The sequence below is a fragment of the Rhea americana genome, unplaced genomic scaffold (assembly GCF_003343005.1).
Source record: "Rhea americana isolate MKP2758 unplaced genomic scaffold, rheAme1 scaffold_84, whole genome shotgun sequence".
NCBI classification, from domain to species: domain Eukaryota; kingdom Metazoa; phylum Chordata; class Aves; order Rheiformes; family Rheidae; genus Rhea; species Rhea americana.
The window spans coordinates 146,268-166,365 of NW_028187023.1; the positions used below are offsets into that span (position 1 = coordinate 146,268).

The following is a 20,098-nucleotide window of genomic DNA, read 5'->3' on the forward strand; positions in this document are numbered from 1 at the left end:
TTGCCAGACCTAAGCATTGAATGATGTAAAAGCCCTGTAAAAACATTTTATATGAAAACCGTATATTGTTGTTATAACATATATGGGAGGATCAACTAAGGTTTTTGGATATCCTTGATTCTGTTATGACCTAATATTTTGATGGTTAAGCTTGTTACCATAGTGTTGTTAGTGCAATGTTTTTGTATAACTAGTCTGCAAATGACTGAGAGTTACTTCTCARTGTAGAGATTTTTCTTCCAGATGGGTTCCTTATAGCTCTCTCCAAAATAATTTTTCAGCATTTTAAACCTAATGGCCTAACGACCTTAAGAGGAAAAAAAGATGAAAGGAAATGCAAGCCCTTTCTTAAAGCAGGGGCAAAGTGATTATGTGAGCTGTTTATTGCCTTGGTAACTTTGTTAGACTTTCCCTGTTAGGCATGCAGGAATAAGAATCTGAACAGATTGGTAATTAACATATTTCCCTGCTTTGTCAACTTTCTTCTCCAGCAGATCGCTTTTCCAAAGATGGTGGCAAGCTGTTGTCGATTCCTRTGCTACTTCTGTCGAATTAGTCGTCAAAACCAAAAAGCCATGTTTGAGCATCTTAGTTACTTACTGGAAAACAGCAGTGTTGGGCTGGGTATGTTATGTTCTTGTAGTAGCTAAAACCAAGTCCARGAAGAACTGTGATATTGCAAGTCTGTCATCTAATTTGTATAGCAAGTTGAAGCATGTCATTTGAGAAGACCTTTCTGAAGCTTAAACCATTTTGTGGATTCACCTTTCGCTCACAATTTTTTCATTTTCCTTCCATCATTGTATTTCTGTGAACTGTRATAGACACAGGGTAGTCTAAATCTGTGTATTTCAAAACCTTGAAAGATTTAGGATCAAATCCATGCTGTTTGATGGGKTTTTTTTCCATTGAATATAGTTGTATTTTGAAATCTAAGATTAACTTAACCCTCTGTGGTGTTGGCCTGTTTCGTCTGACAACCAAACATAAGAGTAAGAATATGCTTTACATATTTGGGGKTTTTTTATTTTGTTTTGTTTTGTTTTTCCCCAAAGTTAAGCCTACTGATGTGATTTCATACTCTTCCTTCAGAACCTCAGATCTCTGATTTTTTTAATGTGTGTGCTTTGAGTTATGTAGCTCAAGAAAAATTATCTTGGATAGGGAGATGGCTGTATCAGTAACATGTAGCAAGGTAAGTTAACCTGTGATTTCATAGTGCGTTAGGTGTGGTAACTATTATCTCTGGTAACTATTCCTATGCCCACATATGCCTATATTAAGCATGGAAAATGGGGTAAGAGCGAAAGAAAGAAAACAGGTAACACTGAAGATTGAAACAGTCTTTTTTTGCTAAATATAGGCATATTTTAAAACCTTGAATTGGTGTTTTAGTAGAGTTGTATGGTTGCTTAGAATCACAGAGTTAAAATGTTCTGCTGAAAACAGTCATATAATATTTTTCTAATTTGCTATGTTGTTAATATTGATTTCTTTATCTGCATTTTAAAACAGTGCATTTGTTTATAGTTATGGTAGCAAGCCAGAAATGAATCTGGCTACTAATTTCATCCCTATTCAAAAAAATTAAGTATGTTCTTGATTGAAGAACATCCGTAAAACATGCTGTYAATACGAGTAGATTCCAGTGAGACTGCTGCCCTCTGCTGCATGACCTTGATTACTGCAAACTAAATTGATTYAGTGTATTTTAACGTTCTTCTGCAGCATTTCCTTCAATGAGAGGTTCGACACCACTAGATGTTGCAGCAGCCTCTGTAATGGATAACAATGAGCTTGCGCTAGCGTTGGAGGAGCCAGACCTTGAGAAGGTAAGTGATCACSCTGACCTATTTTTTTAAATACTGTGCTTGTACTAGAAGGGAAAAGGGCAAATTTGGTCRCAATAATATAGGGGTTTGTATGAGCAATTAATATAAATATTTTCCAACTGTARCACAACAAATCCTCACTTATCTTTCAATAGCAGAGGGTAGATGGATTATCTTGTTGAGTTGCCTTAGTTATAGATGTTAAAGTGAAGCCATTTATTAATGACAATTAACTATTACAATTCCATGTTCTTTTAATCCATTAGTAATGTTACCATYGAAAAGTAAGAAATACTCCTTTAGCTAGGTGTTAAATAATTGAACTATTTTTTCTGCATTTAGAGTCCATTTAAATATTAGAATTTTAAAATCATTAATTTGATTTCTACTTAGAGCCTGCTAGATAAAGAGAACTTGAGGGCAGAGAAAGTGAATAGTAATAAAACCCCCCTATTTTATGGGTATAGGTTCTCTTTTACTGTGAAAGAGAGCCTTGTAGAATTTAGGATTTTCTGTAACAGTCGTTCATGTTTTTGTTAGAGAAAAAAATCATAATTTTTTCTTTWATTTCAGACTTTCTAGTATGATGAACTCAAAATCAGTTTTTGAGATTTTCAGAAGACTTTTAACTCAGACCTTTAGCTCAGAAAGTGTGAGTTAGATGAGTGGACAGTGAGGTGGATTGAGAACTGGCTGAAAGGCAGAGCTCAGAGGGTCATCATCAGTGGCATGGAGTCCAGTTGGAGACCTGTGGCTAGCGGCATCCCCCAGGGCTCAGTACTGGGTCCCATCCTGTTCAACTTATTCATCAATGACCTGGATGAGGGGACAGAGTGCCTCCTCAGCAAGTTTGCTGATGATACCAAGCTGGGAGGAGTGGCTGATACACCTGAGGGCTGTGCTGCCATTCAGAGAGACCTGGACAGGCTGGAGAGCTGGGCTGAGAGGAACCTCCTGAGGTTCAACAAGGGCAAGTGCAGGGTCCTGCACCTAGGGAGAAATAACCCTAGGCACCAGTGCAAGCTGGGGGCTGACCTTCTGGAGAGCAGCTCTGCAGAGAAGGACCTGGGAGTGCTGGTGGATGACAAGTTGGTCACGAGCCAGCAATGTGCCCTGGTGGCCAAGAAGGCCAATGGTCTCYTGGGGTGCATTAGGAAGAGTGTTGCCAGSAGGTGGAGGGAGGCRATCCTGCCCCTCTMCTCAGCCCTGAGGAGGCCTCATCTYGAGTACTGTGTCCAGTTCTGGGCTCCCCAGTACCAGAGAGACATGGAGCTACTGSAGAGAGTCCAGCWTAGGGCTACAAAGATGATCAGAGGGCTGGAGCACCTGCCCTATKAGRAAYGGCTGYGAGAGCTGGGCCTCTTYAGCCTGGGGAAGAGAAGGCTGAGGGGGRATCTKATCAATGTGTACAARTACCTGAAGGGAGGGTGTCAARGGGATGGGGGCAAACTCTTTTCAGTTGTCCCATGTAACAGGACAAGAGGCAATGGGCAGAAACTGAAGCACAGGAAGTTCTGCCTGACCGTGAGGGGGAATTTCTTCCCTGTGAGAGTGACGGAGCACTGGCACAGGCTGCCCAGAGAGGTTGTGGAGTCTCCTTCTCTGGAGATCTTCAAGGCCTGCCTGGATGCAGCCCTGTCTAACATGCTGTAGGTGACCCTGCTGAGCAGGGAGATTGGACTAGATGATCTCCAGAGGTCCCTTCCAACCTTCCTAATTCTATGATTCTATGAACTCCATATTGTATCATTGCGATCTCACAKTAGTACTAGAGATGATGCACAGTCTGGGTTGTGTGGGAATTAACATGCTTTATTCAAGACTCTGRTCTTAAAACTACCTATGGGTAGTTCTTGGAGAAGCACAAACTTTTTTTTTCTTTTTCCCTTGTCAGAGGTCAGTGAGGGCCAGCTGCTTTGSAAGAGAACCTCAGCAACAAGGAGCCAGGATGTAGAGAGGCAAGTCAGGGTCAGACACTGTCCAGTGATCACCCCACAAGTCTGTAGTGATGGGGCAGGTCCAAGGTCCAGCTGGGAATCTGAGGGTCAGGGAAGCAGGCAGGATCATAATCACAGAAGTCCCAGACTGGGCACAGACACAGCTGCTGCACAGCAGCAGTGTAGCATAGGCAGCAGCCAACAGTAAAATTATCAGCCTTTCCCAAGGGTAAGGAAGGTGAGGTCCTTGTTTCTAGCTGTCTTCACAACTGCTCTTATTAGTGAAGGAGCTGACCTTGGACCCAGCCAGTTGAACTCTTTAATTTAGCTAAAATCTTAGTAGGAGGATGCACTSCAAGCCCTAACACCCTGCTTTTTATTGACTTTGGACTTCTCTGACAGTGATCTGTGCTCTGTTTCTTAGCTGTGTGTCCATTTAACAGGTCTRTTCTAAGATGCTAATATGGCATAAAAATACTGGAAAAAAGCAGGGAAGTAAAAGGGGATAGAATYAGGATAGCACTTGGAAGGGGGCACCTTTCTTTAAATGTAAAAGTGAGAAGACACTGTAAATGCTACTGTACATTAAAAGTAGACTTCTCARTGTAGAGTAAATGTACATATTTTGGCAGAGAAGACAAAGAGARTGTGGAAGGTAGACCAAAGCATGTGCTTTATTTAAGGAAAATTTCCCTGTGTTGGAGTTCTCAAATATAAAGTCTTCAGAAACAGTTGCTCTAGGTATGTGCTGTCTCAGGGTCAGATTGATTAAGGAGCGTTTTCCATGCTKCTGCTTTTCACTTACTGGGAATCACAGTTTTCACTATTGATACCAAGTAGAAAGGAGGACAAGAAAAAGGGTATGAAACAGGAGGAAAGCTTGTAAAGAAACATTGTTTGGGGAGGAGCAAGTTAACCTGAAGAAAGGAAGCAGGTCTTGTGGCCTAACTAAGTCATAGAGATTGATGGGAATGGAGGCAAGATCTAAGAGAATGGAGTGTCAGGCATTTGAGGAAGTGAAATAGGAACAGGAGCTTAAGGATAGTTATAGTAGGAAAGTGAATCCAGGATCCATGGCAGTTAGGAGTAAAGGGAAATGTGAAGGTAGGAGTAGGAGTGGGAGGAAGCGGAAGTGAGTGGGTATGTAAAATGTCGTTAAAGTTGCCTTTCCCAGGAGGGGAAGCAGAATAAGGGATGGAGGATGGGGGGAAAGTCAGAGGAGGTTCTTGTTTCAGAAATTCTCAGTTTACTATAGTTAATGAAATTCATCATCTTTCTCAGAGATATGTCTTGTTTATACGTACTCTTCCTGATAAGAAATGGTATGTTAGGAATTTACATATCACCAAAAATTTTAATCTTTCTAGTTCTCAAGACTTTTTAAGCCATGCACTGATACTGCTTAATCTTCTGCATGATTTAATTATTTGTACGTCTGTTAAGTTTCATGTTAGATTTTTTKTAAAGAATTTTAATATTTTGAGTAGTTATTAAAACTGTTAATGTGATTTATAATGTTTCTATAATTCATACTTGTGGTTTCCATAATCCTTCTTGAAAGTTTACTTGGAACTGCAGTAGCTAGAGTTCTGATAAAACSTAGATTTTGCTCTTGAGCAAGTTAAGACATTTGTAACAATTAATATGATTTTGAAGTACTGTATTTTTAAATGGTGTTTATGGGGGAAAAAAAGATCTGAATTCATAGTTYTTATTCTTCTGCTTTTCATATTCCAAATTAAATTTTTTCATTTTGTTGTATTTTTGCATCATCATGTAAGTAACTGTAGAAATAAAACACTTAGCTCTTCTCATTATCATCCAGAGCAAGAACTAGAAAATAAGATGGATACAATGTTGAGCTGTACTGATAATTTCTGAGATGAAACACATGATATATAAAAACCTTGTTATTAAAAAAAATCTTATTGTTAATTTTGTTTCATGCATTGGTAGTATTTTCACAATCGTAATTCACATCCTAATGCACAAAACAAATATCTAATTTGATGATTGCTTATGTATTGTAGGTTGTCACCTACCTGGCGGGTTGTGGCCTGCAGAGTTGTCCAGTGTTGCTAGCAAAGGGATATCCAGACATTGGATGGAATCCTATAGAGGGTGAACGTTACCTGTCATTCTTAAGATTTGCAGTTTTTGTTAACAGTAAGTTTAATTTCTTGGCATCTAGATTCTATCAAAAAATTCCCTTAAAATGATTTTTCTATCMATAACACTGAGTTAGTGGATGAAGAGAGTTTAATACATACTATTCTCATTACAACCACAGGATTATTAATGTGTTCTGCTTAATGTAATTTTCTGAACATAGATTATTAGTGTTACTTTTTGTTATTTTTAACAACTTTTATTATTTAATAATGTAGCTTGTTAAGGTAACAAATGAAGTTAGGAATTCTACCTGTAAGTAAACTGTAGGATAGAATATAGTGACTTACACTATTTTAGGTCAAACTGTGATGTGTCTAAAAATAAAACCTAGTGAGTGCTGAACAACTAGTTCATTGTGTTAACAAGGTGTGTGTAGTGTCATTGCTGATTTTATAAATAAATGTTATAATACTCTGTATAATCAAATGAGGGCAGTGCTTCTAATTTGGGTTTTACTTGCAAAAGTGGAATTAGTTTGAAGAGTATACTGCACTGAATGGGCTGCTAGTCAGTAGAGTTAAGTTAGAATCATGTGTTTCAACTTTTTTTTCTGGATAAACAATTATGATTGGGGGTTTGAATCTTCTGATTATGGCAGTTTTGGAGTCAGTATTTTTGAATATCAGATTACTAATTTCTCTGTTTTACTTTCCTGCTTGAGAGGACAAATACAAACACAAATTTATAAAATATTTAAGTTATTGAGGTAGAAGCAACCTATAAATGCTTGTAAACACATGAATTTTGCTACCGGCCAATTAATCCCTGAAATAAGCAAATGCAGCTTCTTTCCTCAGGCAAGATTCTTCATTAGCTTGGCCTATGAGGTAAATTAGAGAAGGTAGCAAGATACTAAGTTAAGGTTATTTTCCTCAGTTTGACATTCATCGTATAGAGAAGTCAGAGATACATACTGAGAAGGCCAGAATAAGATGCAATGTACAAGAAATTGTACAATAAATATGTAGACTAATTCTTGGTAAGTGTATGTTGACTTTAGTAGAGCAACACTCAAGATTAACCAGATATCCCTGCTTAAAATAAGATTTTATTTCCTACGCATTCTAAATTAAGACTATCCTCAAGTGGCTTTTTTCTGGTATGTGCTTCCTTTTATTCTAAAGTGCACTCCTCAGATATAGCTATCATTGACAGGTCAATGTGCCTGAATTAAAACAAGTGTTTAACATTTAGATGTAAACAGTACTGGAAATAAGATATTCAATATTAGCAAAGGTTTTATTAAAATAAAAATTAACAGATTTTGTAATGTCATTTGTAGCTAATATTTGATACTGTAATGTGTATACACTCAATTTCTGACTAGTTTTTGAGAGGGCTTGGTGTCTGCCTCCCAAAAGGGATGCAAAGTGTGGGAGGATTCAGGAACATCATATTTATGTGATGTATATCTGTATCTATAGCTGAATGTTTGTACACATTTTGATGACTGCTTAGATACCTATAGACAGATATTTAGTAGAATTCTTGAGATAGGATTATTTTATTTAATTCATTATTTTAAAAGTCTTCAATTGGAAGTTCTTAACCAAATCAAACTAGAATTGCTGACCTAAGATTTAAAATCCTGCTTTTTCCCTGCAGTGTGAAAATAGGTGAATGAAATGAGAAAAGATAGAATCTGTGCAAAGTCAAGGAGTGTCTGTTCTGTATCAGGATCATACCTGTTTTTTAAGTGGAAAAATACAAGATGGAAATGTTTACAGTTCTTAGCTGCTCTTTCCAGATCCAGTCAATCCTGCTGACTGTTATTTGATGAGATTCCATAACCTTCCCGTGATTCTGACTTCCTTGTAGCACTAAAGAATGTGGCTGCTCTCACATAAACCACAGTTTCTAATCCCACTTCTTTCAGTGGGAGCTATAATAAAGCTATAAAATTCAGTTCAAATTAAACTACTTTGGATTCTTTATCAGTTAAGTATTGTAGATGACAAATGAAGTACTGGTACTGATGATCATTGGGATAAAGCCACTGACATCCCATACTCAGTGACTGAGCTCCCTTTCTTTTCCTATACGTGTTCTATCAATCTCATATCATCCTACAGATATTCAGCCACTATGAAGTTTCTAAATAGTTGCACTTCTCTGCTAGCTCATGTTATTTTTTTACCCAATTATTGTACCTGAATTACTTCCAGGTGCGGTCCTACTTACTGACTGCAGTCCACTAAGCAATTAGTTATATAAAAGGAGATCATTTATATGAAGAGTCCTAATTACTTTTAGTTAGAAGTAACTAGATATCAGCCAGGTTGCCCCTACTGAGTTTGTACAATAGTTGCAGCTACTCTTTTCACCTTTCAAATAGACATACATTTTTCCATGCAAAGCTGTTATTAATGAGAATGTTTCAGGCAAGCCATGACCTATAAAGCTCATTGTAGTATGATTTCTATATATAAAAAGATGAAGCATTATATTTCAGGCTTTAAATAGCAAGCAGAAAATTTTATCTATATTTAAACATGCAGTAGAAAGAATGAGGAGATCTTACTCCAGTATATTTAATCTAAAATAGGAGTTGCTATTCTTTAATCATATCAAGAAAGTTAAACTCCRAGATCAGTTTGCCAGTGATGAAGCACTAAGGACACAATGTCAACAATGTTCTTTATTTTGGCTAGTCCATTAAAAATCAAAAGACTCTTACCCCTTTGAAATTGCAGACTTGTTGGTTCTTGGAATTATTCGCCTTTACACCAGAAGCTGAAGTAAATTATATACAATGTGCGGATGGTATCATGAAATTTGGTAAGATAGTCTCTATCTTTTTGCTGGGATTAGTACTCACAACATATTTCCTAAAGCCAGGAATGAATACATTTAAAATCTGCCAGTCTGTAACAGCAACCCACCAAAAACTATGGCTTGTCATTAACACAGATTGTCCAAGAATGGAAAATTGATTTCTTCTAGTGCTGGTCTCACTTGTCCATAYGTTATGTTTTGGTTTTCTAGTCGCTTTTGTGAAGGAGCCATTCCAGAAGCTACTACCATATTTTAAGTCTAATAGAGTGTAACCTTTGCCATAAAAGGCAAATTAACCTTCCAAAGTGATTTTTTTTAGGTTAAGTTTAATAAAACATTGATAAGACAAGTCTACATTGTCAATTTTTAAATGTAGGTATATTTTTGGTAAAGCACATCCAGTGCTGCCAATATGGCATATTTTTAATTTAGAAATAAGAATGAAGATCTATTTTTTTTTATTTTGSAAAATTTAGAGAAAAATGCAGTTTTCTGCCAAGCTAAGGATACCTTTCAGCAGAAGGCATGAAGCTTTTATGTATAAWGCTAAGATTTCTTTCGGTCTTTAGGTGAAAGTGTTGAGGAAAATGCAAGCGTTGTTGTCAAGCTCCTTATTCGACGCCCGGAATGCTTTGGACCRGACCTTAGGGGTGAAGGTGGAAATGGTTTGCTGGCAGCTATGCAAGAAGCTATTAGGATCTCAGAAAATCCTGCTCGTGACCTTCCCTCTCAGAGTTATAAAAGAGAAGGGTAAGTAAATGTGAATGCTTGTTTGGCAAATAGTGTTTTAATAGCTGGCATGTCTAATCATGCCTGAAGTATGTGCATGATAGGCCCTGTTGTGCAAGGCTCTGCACAGACATGGAGTAACAGAGAGTCACATCCATGAAGAGTTGCTGTATGGAATTTATATAGCATGAGCTAGATAAAGGAAGTGGAATAAAATTACTGAGAAGGAGCCTGAAGGATAAACCAAAGATGACAACAGTTGTGGAATGAAGCTAAGACAAAGAYAGAGAGAAGGGTAGAAGGTTGATATGAGCAGCCATTTGCTACTGCTTAATTGTGCACTTACTATAGGTATAGAAAACCTGTAATTTGCATCCAGGAGAAATTAATATATCTGATCTATAGTTTCTGGAACATGGGTCTAGCTCCAGAGAGGAGCTATAGATGCATGTCAGCAAAAATACTCACTAATTTGGGTTACTTTTTAGTGATGATGAAGAGGAGGAGGAGGAAATCGTGCACATGGGCAATGCTATCATGTCATTTTACTCAGCTCTTATAGATTTACTTGGACGCTGTGCACCAGAAATGCATGTAAGTTCATTCTGTAACTTGCTCGGAAAAGGTGAGAGATGATTTGTAAACAGAACTGCACGTCTAACTAAGCTATTCTCTGTGCAAGGGCTTCTCCCCTTCTAAATGTGGACTGTATTCCCTTTCTCTCTGTATCTAAATAAACATATTCCTTGCAAGCTGTTTATAAAGAATCACTGACTTTTGCTTTCTTGCATATTTTGTAATTTGTGTAAAATTTGGAAAATTTTTGTATGATCATGGGATCAGAGTAAAAATGAACTACTAGTGTGGCACATCTTCCAAGTCCAATGAAGTTTCTGAAATTGTTCCTTTACTGTTCTGTAGAAAGCCATAAAAATCTTCATAACAATGTGATGCAAAGCTTATCTTTCTTGTGCATCTGTTGAAGTGTAGTATTAACACCACATGGATACATGGAAAAGGATATAAAATAACCATTTTGACTCTGGTACCTGTAACAGTCACACACACAAGGCTTGCTTTTATTTCAAGTGACTTTTGCTTGTCTATATTTAAAATTCTTTAGTAGTGTCTGCCCAACTGAAAGTGCAGTATTTATGTGTCTTGTAGCTTCCCATACATGTTACTACCAAAACTATTAACTTTATTATCTGTAAAGCTGTACTTAGCTTTATGTAGTCAGTGCTAATAGTTTCAAGTTCTGAAAATCATTACAAGAGATTTTCAGAGACACAGAAAATAGATTATTAATTTCTGATAAAGATCAAAAAGAATTGGTCACCTAATTATAGTTTATGCATTTTGAAATTTTCACTGCATAAATATAATAGAAAAATAATAACACAGACAGGTTTGCATCTATTTATAGTATGGAGAGGCAAGCTGAAAACCTTCCACTGCAGATTGTATAAGTAACATGAATCTCTGRGAAATTTTCAGTTTCATCACTGTCTTCTTGGTGCTTAGGAATCTTATCCATATGGAGGTTTGGGGTTTTTTTTTAATTGAGAATTCATAAAATCCTGAAAGTCCTGATAGGATCTCAAAATTAGCATGGAATGAAAAGCAGGATCAGCTGAAAATCAGCAACTCCATTAGAGTGCTGTGATAAAATTGAATTTGTGTACTTTTTTTTCCAAGCAATTGTGTTTCAAACCCACAAKAAACATTATTATTTTGAGGAATTTTTTCTGATATCACTCAGTACTAAATTTCTTAATTGATAAACTTTTTCTAACAGCTTATTCAAAGTGGAAAAGGTGAAGCTATTCGAATCAGATCAATCCTTCGATCTCTAGTGCCAACTGAAGACTTGGTTGGGATTATAAGTATACCACTAAAGCTGTCCACAGTCAACAAAGGTAACTRGTCTTTTTTATTAAAAAGCTTTTGGAAGACAAGCTTTGAGGTGTGAAATAGAAACCTTTAACGAGAATTGGTTATGAGTAGAAAACCATTCTTCAGATTTTAATTAGATATGCATCAATTAGATCTGCTCTAGTGGAAAACTTGCTTGTTCTTGTGGATCAGAGAATCTAAGAACATAAGAAAGACCTTACTGCATCAGACTAAAGGTTCATCTATCCCAGTACTCTGTCTACCAGAGAGTTGTAGGAGAGGCTATCGATATATGTATCTTTTCTATATTCTGAAGCAATGAGCTTGACTCCAGTGGATTTTGTCTTTATTATGAATTGAGTGAGCTGTCTACTTACTTTCTTTTTGAATAGAATATCTTTCTTTGGAAAAAAATTGTTTTTCTAAAGCACAAAATATTAGTAATTCTGATTTCTCAGAAGAATGCTTCTCTTGCCAAAGTAGTATCTTCATTTATTTTAAATGAAAACTGATATCTGTTGGAAATTTAGAATTGATCTTCTCTATAATATTATTCTTCTTTAATATCTTTAAATCAAAAAAGATATGTTCCCCTTAGACTGCATTTTCTTTATAGTGTACTTTACGTGAGACGAATGTTAGAATTCTTAACCTTCTGAGACTTCACAGTTATGCTGTATCTTAACATTTGCAGTAAGATTTTTCCTGTAACTTAATTTTACAGTGTAAACATCCTCTGTAATGGTAACTAAACAAGTAGAATACTTTAGCTAATCATTCTTAAATTTTCGTTTAAGAGTGAAAGATTTAAATTCTACTGAATAAATTTCAAATGATAGAGTTTTTGAAATAATAGATACTGCACGTTCTTTTTCAGTGAACAAGAAAATTGAGCAAGAGTATCTTTTTCATTGAACATGTGATTTTACACATGAAAGGGAATTACAATGTCTTTCATTGTCTTGGTGTTTCTTCTTATGTCAGTTATGTACTATTAATAATTGCTTTATATATTTATGTAGACGGCACAGTGAATGAGCCAGACATGTCTGCAAATTTCTGTCCTGATCATAAAGCACCCATGGTGCTCTTCTTGGACCGTGTCTATGGTATTAAGGACCAAAGCTTTCTCCTTCACTTACTGGAAGTTGGATTTTTACCAGATTTAAGAGCTTCTGCCTCTCTGGATACAGTAAGTATTTTGATATGCAGTGATTGGATATAGTGGCTCTGTAAGAGTAAAAACTAGAACTCCAAGTCTAAACAGCATTAAAAGAAAAAGTCCTCGCTACATACACAAAYAATAATAGAGAAATTACTTTTTATTAGTTTATAGTGCTTAAGTTTAATCATATTCAGTGCCACTTTATGAAGCAGATGTCTAATGTAATTTTAGGACTTTTAAACAGACATACATTAATTATATAAAGTATGTTTGCTGTAATAGGTTTAATGGTTACTTTTATTTCATGTGTGCTTCAAGAATTACACTAAAAATTCATGTAATGTGTAGGTATGGAGAAATTAGATGAAAAGTGATGCCTAATGCTTTGTGATTTTGCTAATGTATTTAAAGAACAAGCTGCCTTTCTTCTTTATCGCTTCTGTTCGTTCTGAATGCTGTAGTGCAAGAAATCTATTTTGATAATGGGATGATGTGGATTTTCTTATCTTTTAAAAATTAGTTGTCTTCATGCAGGTGCTGGAGATACTATGTTAGTACCCAACCACTAAAGAGACATCAGGAATATGTCATTATTATATTATACAGGTTTCGTTCTTAGTAACCTTTTTTTTCATGTGATACTAACAGTTATGTACTACTTCATACAGGTTTCTCTAAGTACTACAGAGGCAGCTCTTGCACTGAATAGATATATTTGCTCAGCTGTGTTTCCACTGCTCAAAAGATGTGCTCCCCTCTTTTCTGGAACGGAGCATCACGCCTCTCTGGTTGACTCCATGCTTCACACAATATATAGGTTATCCAAGGGACGGTCCCTTACAAAAGCACAAAGAGACACTATTGAAGAATGCCTTCTTGCTATTTGTCAGTAAGTGTGATACCTGTGTGCAAATTCATTTCTTTTGTTCAGTAATAAGCATACATATTTTAATAACTTATTTTTTTGTATATCATATAGAATAGAAGAATTTTATTCTTATATACAGTAAATAACCGGAGTTCGAGTATGATAGGTATTCTTTTTCCCCCTAAGAGAAAATAGTTTTTTTTTCATTACCTATGCTACATTATGCAAGCTTTTGTATAGATAAGAACTTCTTGATGATACTGCATAAATTCTGATTATTTAATAATAAAACCTCATTAACTTCTGAAAATGTTTTGTTGATTCTGACTGCAAGTGTGTCTTGGGGATTTAAGGGATTGATTGTCTATATTTTTGACTGTGGTTTGAAGAACCTGGGCTTTAGTTTAAAAAAAAAAAAAAAAAAAAAAAAAAGTAAAAGCCTAACAAAACCTAAAAGACCCTGCCAAAAATCCTGAAACTGGAATGTGAGCATTGAAATCATGGCAGGAATTGAAATGTTGATTTGCCAACATAATTAGAATTCTTGGTCTGTGTCATCTGTAAGTGATAAGACTAGCAACCCATGGAAGGGATCTGTGCGTTTCTGTTAACAATCACTAAGGCGTTTGGGGTAGGAACCTCCAAAGATCTCAAATTTGGAAGATTGTGTTTATGAATTGAGGAATTAAGAACACATATTGAATATATGCAGTATATGGAGCCAGAAAGTGTAAAGCTGAGGCTGTGTCTCATATCTCATACTACTTATCTGTGCAAGTAGACTATAAAAAAAGAAATATGACGTGTATTTTCGGTTTGTGCATCATTCTGACCCCCTACTGAAAAGAGAATGTAGTAGAAGTGGAGAAGATTAACGCTAGGGCAACAAGTTTGGTTTCCCTATCTTGGAACARCTTTAGCAGACCAGGAATCTTCAGCCTGAAAAAGAGATGACTGAGAGGGAGATACGAAAGAGTGTTTTTACATTGATTTGGAGGACCAAGATCGTTGGAATTAAATAACTAGAAAAGAAATGTTAGGTAATTTATTCAGCCTCCCATTTGAGATTTATTTCTTATRATAATAATCATAATGTATTCCCTAGATCATTGCAAATTGGAAGTATTTTGTTGCTTTTTAGTTTCATGTCGGATACTGTTCTTTTACAACAATTTTCTGTTTACTTAGCTTAGATTTCCAGGTGGTCAGGTATGTTGYAGGGGCAGTATTCTAAAAAAAATTCCAGCACTCTTCCCTAGATCATCATATGACATAATCATATATGCTGTATGGTCCTATAAGAGAATCCAAATGTTCACGATCCTTGCATGTTGTATCCTCATATACATAGATGAGGCACAGTAAGATTCCTTACGTTCAAATTTAATCAAGGTCTAGTTTCTTTTCTGTTGTTTTTATGTGCCTGAGGATATTTAGTCTACAACTSTCTGTTTCAGCACTGTTTTTTCTGTGCACATAACTGTTTTTCCAAATACTTTTGATGAGTGATTCGAATTCCAGTAGGCAAATTGATTTCAATATGTATTACAATTTCATTTCACTGAAATGTATGAATGCTATTAACAAGAGTGTGGGGTTTTTTTTTGTTTGTTTGTTTGTTTGTTTGTTTTTACAGTCACTTACGCCCCTCTATGCTACAACAGCTGTTGAGAAGGCTAGTTTTTGATGTACCTCTGCTCAATGAATACTGTAAAATGCCTCTCAAGGTAACTGCTGTACTTTATATATACATATTCAGCATGAARCTTAGTCTGCAATAATCTATCATTGTCTTGTTTTTAAAAACAGAACAGGGCAGAGTAAAGCAATGTGAAATGACTTCTAAATTTAAACTAATTTTATGATTTTATAAGGTTTTAGACTTGAATATAATGATTAAAGGCATTGTGAGATGTTGCCTTAGATAGCAGTATATTGTAAGTTGATTGTGTGATTGTGTTCAGTGAACTGTTAACTTTTTCACTGCTTCAGCAGAAGTAGTATTGAAAGCAGATTAAATATTAGCATTATCGTGATCTTTCTTCCTTTGCTATATGTTTTGTAATAACTCCTGATAGGATGCATAGTCCAGCAATAAATTTTAAATGAAGTGATTCAGGGAATTTGATACAGGGAATAGAACTCACTGTCTGTTATCCAGGAGTAAAATGTACTTAAGGRGAAAATTTTGAGCAATCTTGAATTGAAGTCTTACCCATCTTTCTGTTCTGCAAATAGAAAATGATAATTGTGAGAAAATAAATACAGTTATTTAGAACTTACCTGTCAAATTTGCCTCCTGATCTTGCTGGGATGAACAAGCCAGATCTTCAGTCAGCAAGCTAATCATTTTATGGCAGAGTGGAAATACTATAGTCCTCTAAAGACCAGCTGCCAAAACCGCAGACATATTCTAGGGTTGCATCAGTTTTATAGCACAAGTGTTGTTGTTGGGTGCCTGTAGGGTAGGGCGAGTTTTTTTTATTTTCTTTTATTATTCCTCAGCAAAATTGAAGGAAAATTAAAATGTAAGGATTTTGYCTGATGCTGAGCAAAATTTTTGAATTTTCCTTGGGACAGGAATTCTGAGTTCCCAAGAAGAAATTGGTAAAAATTTAAACTGGTGCTGAAAGTCCACCGATAATTGTATATGCTAGCCCTCTAACTGGTATGTTAAAAATTGTCTGTACAATAGTTCTTTCCATAGATTTTTCCACAGATGACCAGACATTGCTCATTTGAATAGTGCATACTGCAACTGTGTTTTGCAATGCTTTGAATTGTATTGAGGCTTCAAGCTATAATTGACAGAAGTAAAATAATTTTGAATTTGTAAAACTTCTGACTAGAATCTGTCATGTAGAGTTTCATACCCATATGCTTTATTTCATTGTCTGTATTTTTATCCTTAGGGCTAATATGTACTCAGATGGTGACAAACCTGAGTTTTGTAATTTTCCTATTCATTGTGGTCATTGAGAATCTCACAGTAGGAACCATGGCTTATAGCACGGACTTTTACTCTTTTTACTCTTTCAGAGCTCAGGTGCTACTATTATCTCAAAAATAAAAGTGGGGAAAAAGAGGAAAGTTTATTGGCCCTTAGCAGTAAAGAAATGGAAGTAAATAATGATATTCATATGGATATTTGAATAAATGCTAGGTATTTAGACTTTCACTAACCAGTATGTTATGTTGTACCAGTGCTTTACACACACTTTTATTTTCTGAAAAACCTAGCTTCTGACAAACCACTATGAGCAGTGCTGGAAATATTATTGCCTGCCTTCAGGAATGGGAAGTTACGGAATTGCAACAGAAGAAGAATTACATTTGACTGAAAAACTTTTCTGGGGAATATTTGATTCATTGTCTCATAAGGTAATGACTATAATTTATGTTACAATATGAGGTGACTATAAAAGCATTATTATGATAATTTGTGGTGCCAAGTGCAGAAAATACATATTTCAGCAATTYTTCCACATAGTAGGGGAGGTAGGATAGTGAATACTTCCAGTAAAGCAAAATTCTAATGAAAGATTGAATGGTGAATTTTGAAGGATTCTCTCTAAACTAACGAAACGTGTAATTTTTGTCTTGCTATAACCTCATACCTCCCCCTAGTAATGAGGCAGACTGCTTGATGCACTAACGACAGTTAATGTTCTGTCTTCTTCTACCTTTGCTCTACTACACTTCTTAAAATAACTCTTACTGACATAAAATGGYATTAATTTTAAGAGACACATATGCTTATCAAATTACTGTTGTAAGCACAGTAAATTCATGTTGTCTGTTTTCAAACAGAACTTGTATTTTGTTAGTTTGCTGGTCATTGCCTAGCTCAAGAACTATGATACAACATTCTTATGAAGAAACATGTAAAGAAATTCCTGTATTACTGTTCCAAAGTGCACTTTTTTCTTGATTAAGGATAGGTTACCTTTCTGACAAGAGGAATACCTTACTGAGTAAATACTTTTTGGACTGGATTGTRCTCAAAATCAGGCTTATACATGTTTTGTATATACTTATACAAGTGTTAGCATACTGTTAAGCTAATTTGAGTAGTCTTGCATACCTTATCAAGTTAATACCAAGAAAAGTAAATGTCATACAGCAATCATTTTGCTATGTGCTTAGTTTTTACATGTGCTTTGTTGTTCATTTGCATCTTCTAATATTTCTGCATATTGCTGCTTTGTTTTCACTAACATTTTGCATGTTTTTCTGTTGGACTTTCCAACCAGTTCCTATCTCTCCTGCAGAAGTATGATCCAGAGCTCTTTCGAATGGCCTTGCCTTGTCTAAGTGCTATAGCTGGTGCCTTGCCTCCTGATTATTTAGATACACGAATTAGGTCAACTTTGGAAAAGCAGACCTCAGTGGATCCAGAAGGAAATTTTGATCCCAAACCCATCAGCACAGCAAAGTGAGTCATATCTACCATAGTGATTTCTTTAAATATTTTTAATATTTCCATATTAACACTTTTTTCTGCTTTATAGGGACAGTTGGTTGGTGACGGACTTTTTAATGATATTAGTACCTTTCACAAGTAGTGTCTTGCTTCCTGCTGCCAGATGGTGCACCACAGCATAGCCTATTTACCAGATAAAAAAAACTTACTGTCCTAAGTCCTGTATCAATGTTAAGTGTTCCCACATTATACCTGCAGAGTAACTATGTATTTATTATTTACGGTATTACCTAATGGTTGAGTTCAAGTATTTTGGATATATACATTGGTAATACATATCTGTTACTTTATCATTATTTAGAGGGTGATACAGGGATGATAAATGATTCAAGATCGTTAAAATCTGGTAAGCGATTCAGATAGCCTATTACCAAGTTTTGACAAAATCTTCACTTAATTTTTAGAATTGATTGTTAGCATCTGATATGGCAAAATAAGCAGATCATGTGAGATGATTTAATAGAGACATAGCCTTCCTATTAATACTTGTGCAATTCATATAAAAATAGAATAGTTTTATATTTAGAAATTAAGGATCACTGGTGGATTATTGATATTAAACTCTCACCTCCCCACCACTCACAATTATGCAACATGAAGCATCTATACTAGTGTTATCCTGCACTGAGAACTACCAAGATGAATACCTGTGCATCATGGTGAAGCAGCTTTATTTCCTGTGATTTCAGTTGTTAAAAAATGCCTCTATTATGTGTTTGAAGGTTCTCAGTAAATGTTGTTAGAGCTCTGCTGTGTTTTGTTATTTCTTCTAAATGTAAATGTAGTTACAGAGGCAGAATGTCTTACTTTCATGTGGAGATGAAGCATTTTTATTAATGTTGTATTATACTGCCATTTTGTTCATAGATCAGACTGCAGTAAATTATGATTTATTTTCTTGTTTATTTACAGCCTTGTACTTCCTGAAAAGTTGGAATATATTGTAAGCAAGTATGCTGAACATTCCCATGATAAATGGGCCTTTGAAAAGGTAAGAATTATTTTAAGACTGATGACTTCTAGCAAGTAAGTAATACCTGAGGTTAAATACTGAAAAAAACTGTCCAATTTGTCTAACACATGTTCAGAGTGTCCATTAATGTCCAAATATTTCTTTGGGGATATGTGGGAGAAAGTTTTTTCTCAAGAAAGTTCTTTGAAATTTATTACTTTTTAACAGTGTCAGTGATTTATTAAGGCCAAGATTTGTGTGTGAGTGGGGGGTTGTTAAGTTTTATAAGTAGGAATAGATATTTTTTAGATGCATTTTACCTTGGTAATGATGTTTGTTGACTGGAAGTCATAGAATCAATTTTACTGCAGCAGCTCTATGATCTGAGAGGGCTTAGGACTTCTAATCTCCTGTACTATTTCAGAAAATGTACTTGGAGCTTTTGTTTCTTCTTAGCTTTAAGAAGGCGGTTATGTATTGATTTTCCTTGTGATTCTTGATTTGCTCCATCTTTTTACTGTGTCTCTATTTCATCACTTCAAATAAGGTGTAAGACAACAATATATATATTTAATAATTTGTAATATCATTTTTAATGTTAAAATGAAACATTTAATAGAGATTTTTAATTTACACTTGGCAAAAATGTTTAATATGAATAAAAATTTTACACTTAAATTTGAGCAAAAATGAAATTTGAGTAAGTTGTTGAAGTTTTTACTAAATATGTTGCAAGTATTAAAAAGGTCGGCGTTTGGATATAAGTAACTTATTCAGTTCGAATATGAATTACAAACCTCACTTTCATTCAAGTGGGGAGAGAGATAACTAATTTATTAAATGCTTCTGTTATTGTCTATGTTGTGTAGATGTATGGAGAAAAATATAGATAGATATGTAAAGATAAATATACTTAATCTCAAAACACAAATTTCAGTTAATACTGTTTAATGCAAAGGATTCTGTATTGCTGACTTATCTGTGAGCACTAGTATCCCAGAAAATAGARACTCGTCTTTTTTTTTTAACCTAAGCCAGCACCATCTTAAGGCATTGGTTTGAAAGGGGCCAGTGCATAGTAGGTTCAGAACTGATTGCATGAGACCTGCTAATTGTATGCCAAATTTAGTCAGTGTCTGGGCCGTATTTCGTTCTCATGTACAGACACGTGAAACATGCCTTTAATAGGAATTTCTATGGCACTGAGTAGGATATTAGAATAGATTTGCARTTCAGTCTGACAAACTAATTGATTTGCAGTTACTCATCTGTGTTATATATCCTTTCCT

The 20,098-nt window shown here is 35.3% G+C and overlaps 1 protein-coding gene across 1 annotated transcript in view; it reads left to right on the forward strand.

The window, feature by feature from the left end:
• Positions 1 to 20,098, forward strand: part of RYR3 (ryanodine receptor 3) — a 230,975-nt gene that overhangs the window by 131,098 nt on the left and 79,779 nt on the right. The window contains exons 41-52 of the mRNA XM_085323331.1: positions 492 to 624; positions 1,729 to 1,832; positions 5,800 to 5,935; positions 9,286 to 9,466; positions 9,934 to 10,039; positions 11,244 to 11,364; positions 12,364 to 12,533; positions 13,175 to 13,395; positions 15,011 to 15,101; positions 16,615 to 16,755; positions 17,646 to 17,809; positions 18,770 to 18,848. Coding sequence (XP_085179457.1) covers positions 492 to 624; positions 1,729 to 1,832; positions 5,800 to 5,935; positions 9,286 to 9,466; positions 9,934 to 10,039; positions 11,244 to 11,364; positions 12,364 to 12,533; positions 13,175 to 13,395; positions 15,011 to 15,101; positions 16,615 to 16,755; positions 17,646 to 17,809; positions 18,770 to 18,848 — 1,647 coding nt within the window. The remainder of the gene's footprint in view (positions 1 to 491; positions 625 to 1,728; positions 1,833 to 5,799; positions 5,936 to 9,285; positions 9,467 to 9,933; positions 10,040 to 11,243; positions 11,365 to 12,363; positions 12,534 to 13,174; positions 13,396 to 15,010; positions 15,102 to 16,614; positions 16,756 to 17,645; positions 17,810 to 18,769; positions 18,849 to 20,098) is intronic.